Consider the following 10,808-nt stretch of genomic DNA (forward strand, 5'->3'; position numbering starts at 1 on the left):
TATGGCAAGGTAAATTCAATTTTTCATTCTAGGGCACCTTTCAAACATGTTTACTGAACAAATTCTCCAAAAAACCTTCTATGTAAAATACATACTTAGATGTAGATGCATTACAACATTACATTAAAAAAATGTGGTTATCAGACAAGTTCTCCTGAACTAAAAATTGTTTGCTAATAAAGACATGCTTTACAATTAAACTTATTATAAAACAGTAAGTGTATCTGTCTTAAAACTGCAAAAAGACACACCAACATTTTGAAATAATGTGCGGAACGTACAATATGCCACACGTTGTTCTGAATACCCAGCAGGCCTATAATGTAAAATGTCTGACTTCATACACTACATTTGTTTTCATAGCCTTCAATATGAACATTGTTTGTAGAACAACATTCGGCAGGATTTGTGTAACAGTTTTTTTTTTTTAATGAATACAGATATATATCAGGGCTGTAGCTATCGATTCTTTCAGTAATATTCGAGTATTCTACTGATTATTCCATCGATTAATCAAGTAATCGGATAATAATTACTTTTTCGTTATTTAAAAAGTAATACTAAATATATAACAGAAAATAAGACAGGTATCTTAAAATTAACATCTAACGCCTGTTTCACACCGCAAGCGTGAGCAGCGCGTGAGCAACACTTCAGCGTAACTAGACCGTGACTGCAGCTGCAGACGCGCGAGAGTATTCACACTGGAAGCGTTGGTGCAGCGTCACAGCAGCGGCTCCCACAATGATAGAGCCTGTACCTGTCTGAGTATTAAATACTAAACTAAAACTAGTTTAACTAAAACTAAAAATTATTATATTTTCTGGCTAGTTTACTATAATTTTTATAATACTTTCACCCAAACTGAATAATTAAAACTAGTTTAAATAAATCTTCTACAGATGATTTTTATTCTTCGTTTTCTTTAATTAGGCTACATACTCCAGTTATTGTTAAAACACACCACGTGCTTCTTGTGTGCATTGAGCGCTTTTGTGATATTATATTTATTTTGTCCATCAAAAGTGTGCTTTCGCTTTTTTTTTCCGCCTTTACCTGTCTGAATAGCCTATTAAATACTAAACGAAAGCTTGTTATATTTTCTGGCTAGTTTACTTTATTTTTTATAATCATTACAATACGTTCACCCAAACTGAATAATCATTTGATAAAATCTTCCACAGATATTTTTTATTCTTCGTTTTCTTTTCTGACATACTCCAGTTATTGTTCAAATACACTACACGTGCTTCCTGTGTGCATTTTAGGCACTTTTTGTCTGAAATCACATTTATTTTGTCCTTTAAACGTGTCCTTTTACTTTAATTGAGCATCAGGAGCGTCAGCAGCGCAGCAAAAATAGGCTCGCCGCCGAAACCCCCGCTTCACTGCTGCTCACGCGACGCTCACGCGCTGCTCCTGCTCCCGGTGTGAATGCACTCATTGATTAACATGGGCGCCGAAAAAAATATGCGCTGCTCACGCGTCGCTCACACTTGCGGTGTGAAACGGCTGTAATTTGTTTTCTTTTCAGGAAAAAATGTTTTATTGCTGAAATTGCATACATTAATAACTGTGAAACTAAACAATTTGAATGCATTCAATTGCCATATTATATAAAAATCTATTTCAAATGACTTTAAAAACATAGTTCATTCTAAAACTAAACTTACAGCCAATAAACCAAAATAATAGTAATATAAATAACAATAATGCCTAAACATTGTACCTATGTTGTGCACCTTAACTTAAAAGTTTCAGCTTTAGTTCAGGCATGACATTTACTGTCTTCTGAAGGATTCGTGGCTTTTGTAAAAAGCAAAAAATATTGGACAGGAAGGTGACTTGAAATAAGAACAAGCGTAGGCCTAGAGATGCGCGGATCAGCGAATCCGCTGTTAAAAACAAACCATTCACCCTCACCCGATCATCACAAATACAAATCCTCAGGTTAAGCATGATGTTGCTTTAAAAAAAATTACATGTTTTAAATAACAGGGTTGACAACCTAAAGCAGACGAGGAGAAACCGCTGGAGCGTGAGCAAACGTGAGAGATATGAGTTTGTATTTAATTCGGATAATCATCCATCATTGTAACACAGCTTGTTTTATTAAGTTGGTAGTAATATAAATATGATTAAAGTGTGAGATTTAAAATACCAAATCAATGAAAGCATGCAGCTTTAACAGCATGACCGATGCGCATCTCACACACACGCACGCGATTAACAGCTCGTTCTGATGTTTGTTGCACCTAGCGTTGAGAACATTTTAATGGTGTATTTCGAAGATATTATCAAATATAAATACTCATTAAAGATTTCACGCACATCATAATGACGGTGATCCATGTGCAAACTCCATCGCGTTCATGTGTTTGGAGTTGCTCGTATCTCCTCAGCTGACGCGCGGACTGCCGCGAATTAAACTTGAATGTTCAGCGTCGCATCCTGAAGCTCAACACACAGTTGTCTTCATTTAAAAATAGCGAGACTAAATTATATTAGCAGTGTTGATGCCGCTCTCTCTCGCATTGCAGTCTTTGATCTCGACATGAGCTGAAAACGAAAGTTAAAGAGCGACACTTTCTGTGTCTTTTTAAAATCCACCCGCATTTTTTGGGACGTTTACCCACTTGAACCACGGATATAACCGCAATCCGCACATATTCCGAGTCCTTACGCAAAAAAAAAAAAAAAAAAAAAAAAATGTATTTCTTTAACATCTGTGTGTAGCTAAATGGACTAAATGAAGCGTCAAGGCAGATGATTTTGCCTCAAGGATTTTTTCAATTCGAGTAACTCGAGTTACTTGAGGAATCGTTTAGCCCCAATATATATATATAATATAAATGGCACATTGAAAATGAGGTGAGGGGTGCAAAGGTTATTCACCAATGATCTGCTGACTGCGGCTGTGAATAAGCGTCTGTTCTGCTAGGTCCAAAGCCCCATCCCATGAGGACAGACTATCTCCTTTACCAGACACGTTCAAAGCAATCTGTCAACACATAAACATGTTGGACATCAGAAACCAAAAGAAAAAAGAAAAAAAAGAAACATGTATGGGAAATTAAACAAAGAAAACAGCTACAGTTCTATCAGGCTCTATCAGCACACCATCAGATATAAGCTAATCTCCCATGGGGTAGAAGTTTAAAGGGTCCTACACTCCAAGCTAAGCTACAGTTTCCTTAATGGCCATCTGATCGATAGAGAGGCTCTTTAAAGCCCTTTGGGACCCATTGACTCTAAGGAATTTCTTTGAAACCGAGCCCTGGATGGATCTCTTATGTATTTTCTTATGTATTCTACGTATAACACTTTTGGGTCATCAACACACATCATGTACAGTTTTTCCATCCAAAGCTTTTTCATTATTCAGATATTTGCCACATGAGACTACACAGCGATTTAGACTTTAGACACTTACCATCCATAACTTGGCTCGCTGAGGTGGGGGAAGATTTCGGACCTGGATGACACCATCCTGATCACCGTCCAGATCACATTCTGCCGAGTCAAGAGCATCTGCCAGATCCTGATTCCTTCAGAAAACACACACAGTAAACGCAAACATGAGAAGTCTTCAATCAGCAGAAGTCTTTGATTTTGACCCCATTAAAGGGCTCTGAAATCAAATGCTTTCATTACCTACATAGAACTATGCAAGCAAAAACAGAAGGGTATTGAAAACATATATTTTAATTTAAGATGTAATTTATTTCTGTTATGGCAAAGCTGAATTTTCTGCAGTCATTACTCCAGTCATCAGTCATATAATCCTTCAGAAATCATTTTAATATGATTTGGTGCTCAAGTAACAATCAATGTTTAAAACAGTTGTTCGGCTAATTTGTGTAAACCATCATTTTATGATTTTTCATAAATAGAAAGTTCACAAGAACAGAATTTATTTTACATATAAATAATTTGTAACATCATAAATGTCTGTACCGTCACTTTTGATCAATAAAATGCATCCTTAAATTTCATTAAAAAATCTTCACAAATTAATGTATGTTCACTAGGGCTGTGCAATATATTGAAATTATCGAAATATCGCAAATTTACATATAGCAATATGCATATGGCACACGATATCTGAATGCTTTTAATAGGCTAATTCAACATTGTGAATATACACACACACAGTTATGTCAAAATGGCCATCTTGATGATTATTCATTCAAACACAGTCGGTTATGCTTTAAGTGAACAATATCAGTCGGGGAAAGAAGCAGTGTGTCAATAGGATCCATGCATTAGCTCTTAAAGTGACAGGCGGCTAATACAGTAAACCTGCCACTGTCTATACACAGTATATATTTAATGCATGCCAAGACTACTATTTTTAGTTCTTATTTTTAATAACAAAGATAAATTAAAATAACAAAAATAATCGTCCACCCCTAGTTCAGGAGGGTGTTTTTTTTAACAGGATGCTCTTGATGTTCAGTTTTAGGTTGATATAACTACAGGTCCTTCTGATAAAATTAGCATATTGTGATAAAGTTAATTATTTTCCATAATGTAATGATACAAATTAAACTTTCATATATTTTAGATTCATTGCACACCAACTGAAATATTTCAGGTCTTTTATTGTTTTAATACTGATGATTTTGGGATACAGCTCATAAAAAACATACAGCTCATTTTTTTTATCTAAATCTAAAGAAATTAGCATATCATGAAAAGGTTCTCTAAACGAGCTATTAACCTAATCATCTGAATCAACTAATTAACTCTAAACACCTGCAAAAGATTCCTGAGGCTTTTAAAAACTCCCAGCCTGGTTCATTACTCAAAACCGCAATCATGGGTAAGACCGACCTGACTGCTGTCCAGAAGGCCATCTTTGACACCCTCAAGCGAGAGAGTAAGACACAGAAAGAAATATCTGAACGAATAGGCTGTTCCCAGAGTGCTGTATCAAGGCACCTCAGTGGGAAGTCTGTGAGAAGGAAAAAGTGTGGCAAAAAACGCTGCACAACGAGAAGAGGTGACCGGACCCTGAGGAAGATTTTTGGAGAAGGACCGATTCCAGACCTTGGGGGGACCTGCGGAAGCAGTGGACTGAGTCAGGAGTAGAAACATCCAGAGCCACCGTGCACAGGCGTGTGCAGGAAATGGGCTACAGGTGCCGCATTCCCCAGGTCAACCCACTTTTGGGCTACAGAGAAGCAGCACTGGACTGTTGCTCAGTGGTCCAAAGTACTTTTTTCGGATGATAGCAAATTTTGCATGTCATTCGGAAATCAAGGTGCCAGAGTCTGGAGGAAGACTGGGGAGAAGGAAATGCCGAAATGCCTGAAGTCCAGTGTCAAGTTCCCACAGTCAGTGATGGTCTGGGGTGCCATGACAGCTGCTGGTGTTGGTCCACTGGGTTTTATCAAGGGCAGGGTCAATGCAGCTAGCTATCAGGAGATTGTGGAGCACTTCATGCTTCCATCTGCTGAAAAGCTTTATGGAGATGAAGATTTCGTTTTTCAGCACGACCTGGCACCTGCTCACAGTGCCAAAACCACTGGTAAATGGTTTACTGACCATGGTATTACTGTGCTCAATTGGCCTGCCAACTCTCCTGACCTGAACCCCATAGAGAATCTGTGGGATATTGTGAAGAGAAAGTTGAGAGACGCAAGAGAGACCCAACACTCTGGATGAGCTTAAGGCCGCTATCGAAGCATCCTGGGCCTCCAGAACACCTCAGCAGTGCCACAGGCTGATGGCCTCCACGCCACGCTGCATTGAAGCAGTCATTTCTGCAAAAGGATTCGCAACCAAGTATTGAGTGCATAACTGAACATAATTATTTGAAGGTTGACTTTTTTTGTATTAAAAACACTTTTCTTTTATTGGTCGGATGAAATATGCTAATTTTTTGAGATAGGAATTTTGGGTTTTCATGAGCTGTATAGGGTTGTGCCGATGGATGATGTCATCACAGACATCACGATGGAAAAACACCATCGTGATGCCACGCCCCGCTGCGAGTCTTGCGAGTCAACACCAGTCACCAGAGTATGTGAACGGAGTGGAGCAGCAGCAATTTCCCCTCCAAGCTCTATGCATTCAAGAATCCCTCCGCTCCGGGTTCACCATCTCCCACTCCCCGATATCAGAAACACCGCTCCGTCTTCACTCTGAAGAGGAATTTGCGGCTAACTGCTAAAGTATTTTAGTAAGCTCTGAAATATCACTATAAAGTTTGGTTTATAACCTGCATTAACTGAAAAATATATATAAAAAATAAACAATAGGAGATTAAGGGCCTAGTTTCAACGTGATTTATTGGAACATTTGTGTGCATTGTCCCCCCACTATGCCAAACTATGCCAGGCTTTATCAGCATTAAAAGTTAAATGTCATTGATGCTTTTTGCAATGCAAATTTTGTTTGGAAAAATATTTTTTTTAAATATAATTTAAATAGATTTTACACACTAATAGCAATATCGTATCGAATATCAAATATCGCATTATTTAACAAGATTTTGCATATCGCATTTTTCTTCAATATTGCACAGCCCTAACGATCACTAAAAAAGTTTATAATAAAAGCCTAAATAAACATTTTAACAAAGAAGTTTTAATAACAGAAATCACTCAGAATTCGTTATCAAGATTAACGTTTATTTCCAAAGATGAACAAAAGTTTTGGAATGGCATGAGGGCGAGTAATTGATGACCATTTTCATTTTTGGTGAACAAAAAGGTGTACAAAAAAGTGTACAAGCATTGTTTACCCACCTATAGGCGCATATAACCGTAGTAACTTGCCCTTTAAATAACACAAAAAATACTGTGCTATTGACTTTAGACCTGGTTTTTGTTGGTCAATGACGGGCAGTCATTTATAGTTGCCTCAAAATAGCAACTCACCAACAATGTGCTTGAACACACCCCAATCTCAGACCAGCACGCCCATGGGCGAACAGATGGGTGCTAGTGCATTTGCTATTTAAACAACGTGGCGCAAGCTGGACATGAAAATGATAACTGCGTTGGGCTGAAACTAGCAAAAAACACTTGTGTCGTGCCTGGTGTATGATAGGGCCCATAGTCTAATGCATTTTTGTATATAAGAAACAAAAAGTAGCACAGGCAAAAAGCATCTTGTGTGAACAGTCCCTGACATGAATCATTTATGAGCAATATGCTGAGCAGCTATACAAAAATGTATATCACCACAACAAATAGGGTGTGTGTGCGTGTGTACACATGGTAGCTGACATGGCTGTGCAATGAATCCACATTACTGAGAATTCAAAATTCAAAAAGGCACAGCTTGATGCTCAATCTCTCTGCACTTCCCTCTCCTCTGGGTTTCTCTCAGAGCTAGAGCTACACATTCTAGAGACACTAGCAGCAGAAGCCAAGAGCCTGGTACAGGGTTCTTCAGGAGAGAGAAAAAAAACACTCGACTTGCAGTAAATTGCATTTTTAGCTAAGGAAAAAAACAGAAAGAAATCCTCTGAGGTCTCTTTACCATCTGCTATACTGGCAGCAGAGGTAAAGAAATTCTCAGACAAAGCCCTACTCACACACAAACACACACACACACACACACACACAACTGCTAAAAACAACTATGCTGAAATCAAACAATGTGCATCACTCATGCAAACACACCGCAGATTAGGGCTGCACGTTTAATCATAGAAAGAGCGCATCTGTGATCAGTAGTAAACGCTGCTCAAACATGTAAAATAACAATAAAAAAATATTTTTACATTTTTTTTAAATGTATACATGCATGTGTATTTAAAAAAATAAATAGACTATTTAATAGAGCTGGGGAGTTTTTTTTTTTTTAGTTTTTTATTAGCATCCAAAATGTAAGTTGTGTTTACATAATATATTTGTGTGTACTATGCATAATATATATATATATATATATATATATATATATATATATATATATTATGCATAGTACACACAAATATATTATGTAAACACAACTTACATTTTGGATGCTAATAATCCCCAAAAAAACTCCCCAGCAATATTAAATACTCTATTTTGTATTTTTAATAATACAAATTTTATTGTAATAGTAATATGTCTTATTTTGTTGAACAATATATTCTTAGCAACAATAATTATATAATCATTATTATTAATAATCACTAAATAATACAAGCAAAAAATGTTGTCTAACAACAAGCATTCCAAACCGGGGCGAAAGCTGCTTCCTCCAGCCTAGATCTTTTGGATGAATGCCTGAATAATGAGATTGGAAGCTTCAGAGTTCAATAAAGCGTCATTTTAGGTGCAACAGGCGCCAAAGATCAAGTAAATCTATATGTGGTTAATAATGGACTTAGCAATCACAGGCTAACATAGACTACCCTGCCACAAACTTTGCTCCGTTTATCTCCTCTAGGGAGTCATTCGTCTTCCTGGTCATTGTCTCTGAAAACAGGAAGGTCCATATTCAGGCTCACTAAAATAGGCGTAAATGTGTGTGTGTGTGTGTGTGTGTGTGTGTGTGTGTGTGTGTGTGTGTGTGTGTGTGTGTGTGTTCTTTAGTTAAGAGGAATCATTCAAAATCTAGGGTTAAACTACTTTTGCCAAACTAACTGGTCATTACACAGTTCCTCTCTAGACTGTTAAGCAAACCCCTTTAGAAAACTATATAATTGATTATTGTAAGAAAATGTGTGCTTTACAGTTACAGGTGACAGATTACAAATGCCATGGCTGTGAATGACATCAAGATTCAAAATTATTTTCAGAATAATTCTGTTGAACTTATTTCTTTGCCACAGTTCAGATAAACAATAAAGCGCGGGGGGGTATTGACATAAGTTGTCAGTGTAGTTTGGCTATCAAAGGGCAATCTACTCATTCATTCCTCAAGCATTTATAACTTGGGAGGAGTTCATACTTGTTTCAACTCTCATATACAAGACATAAAATCCATGTACATAAAACATTCATCAAAGCATCCATTCAACAGAATCACTACAGAAAGTAACGTTACAAAAAAACGTGCCTCCCATTTTCCAATTCCAAAAACACAGCTAAAGATGTCTTACATAGCTAAACAGAAGAATTAAAATTTCAAGAATAAACAGAGCCTCACACCGTAAAAAAAACAAAACCATAAATACCATATTAGTGGCAAAAAAAAACAGTGACGTGGTCACAAAAACTTAGATTATATAATCAGATAATCATAATTATCACAACTCTATTGTGTGCAAAGCTACGCTAACCTAGCAAACGCTGTTTTAATATAACGTTAACCAACTCCTAAGGAAACATAACAATGACATATTTAATATCTTAGAAGACTTATTATAAGATCGCCATAAGAATAAAATGACTATGTGAAACTGCTAAGAAGGACTGATAAACAGCTGGAGTCTCAAAACAATACACTAACTGCTTTTGACTAGCAGAATAGCTGCTTAGCACAGCATCGCTGTCTCACTGCCACTCAAACGGATATCGTGGAAAAGCTACGAGATTAATAATCTTTCTTCAACGGACGTCAAGTTCCAAGTGATAATACCAGTCTGGGACCGGTGAATCATTCAGCGGGAGAATTGATCAGTGGTGTTTTCTTACCAGCTGCCTTGAAGCACTTCCCCTACAGCATCCGCCATTGCTGTGGTGACGGTCCACGTCAAACTGTGTCGTAAATATCAGCGTCCTGTCGCTAGTTCCACATGTACGCGCTTGGCTTGAAAGTAGTCTAGACGTGACGTAAGCACGCGACTTTAGCTTTGATGAATAAAAAGCATAGAGTGTAAAAAAATAAAGAGTAGCGTTCTAGACCTGCTTGGTTGCGACTGTATGCGACACGACATGACACTTGTTGCCTGCCTCTAACATGGATGCGTCTTTAATTTTGTTGTGCAAGTAGCCCACTGTCTTTGGAATAAATTGTAATATTTTTTTCTACCATGATGCATCCCCTTGTTGTAGCCTATGATTTATGTCATTTGTAATGTGTTATTGAATAAACAAAATAATACTCGACTGGATCTTAGTTTGCCATTGTCACGTGACCGCAAATGATTTGATTATTCGGGTGATTTTTTTGTTAAAGATAAAAAATGTACTATGGTCCATATTTAGGCCCATGATTTGGGGGTAGATATGTAATCAGTGTTATTGAATAAACAAAATAGTTGGCCACTTTACGAGAGGCTTGTTCGACTTCACCTAGCGATGCGCAGACCGATCGGCGGCTGACTTGAAGCAGTGCATGCCGGTTAGAAATTTTGTCCGACTTGAGACAGCGCCGACGGCACGTGACTGTGACGTATGTCAACAAAGTACCGCGAGAGCGATTCGAGAGCAGCCCAGTAGCCGGCTGATGCAGCCGGTGCAGATTCTCAAGGTGGACTGCAGGAGGCTGCTCGAGCTCTGATGACGACACAGCTGATCCACGATTGGCCGATTCACCGCATGACAGCGACCACGTGTGTTTCATGTTTATTCTAAAACCTTATGTTACACTAATGCTCACAAATCATTTATTTATAACAGTAAAACCTCTTTTCAAGTAGTCGCGATGTTATATTGTCATGTTTATCAAACTAAAACTGATAAAAACCGTTGACAACACTTCATTGATAGTGTAGGTTTATATGTTGAACTTTAATCTTTTTCCAAATAGACGCTTTATTAAACAGTACATAAAGTATTGGATGAAAATGTCATTTGAAACATCTGTGTATTTGAGAAATACTGCATTTATTTAACTTCAGCTGTGATAAAGTTTGCAAACACAGCTCAAGCGTCACCACGGGAAGCAGAAAGTGTCCGACTTCACGTCTCCGTTTGCAG

The 10,808-nt window shown here is 37.6% G+C and overlaps 1 protein-coding gene across 2 annotated transcripts in view; it reads right to left on the bottom strand.

The window, feature by feature from the left end:
* tbc1d23 (TBC1 domain family, member 23) overlaps positions 1-9,801 on the bottom strand; it is a 31,537-nt gene extending 21,736 nt beyond the window's left edge. Inside the window, exons 1-3 of one of the 2 annotated variants that reach the window (XM_067459656.1) lie at positions 9,582-9,801; positions 3,434-3,548; positions 2,896-3,001 (exon numbers count right to left, since the gene is read on the bottom strand). In XM_067459656.1, coding sequence (XP_067315757.1) covers positions 2,896-3,001; positions 3,434-3,548; positions 9,582-9,619 — 259 coding nt within the window. In that variant the 5' untranslated portion in view covers positions 9,620-9,801. The remainder of the gene's footprint in view (positions 1-2,895; positions 3,002-3,433; positions 3,549-9,581) is intronic. The other variant, XM_067459658.1, reaches the window with a different exon arrangement.
* Between the last annotated feature and the right edge of the window lie 1,007 nt (positions 9,802-10,808).

The sequence above is a fragment of the Pseudorasbora parva genome, chromosome 12, assembly GCF_024679245.1.
Source record: "Pseudorasbora parva isolate DD20220531a chromosome 12, ASM2467924v1, whole genome shotgun sequence".
Lineage (NCBI taxonomy): Eukaryota > Metazoa > Chordata > Actinopteri > Cypriniformes > Gobionidae > Pseudorasbora > Pseudorasbora parva.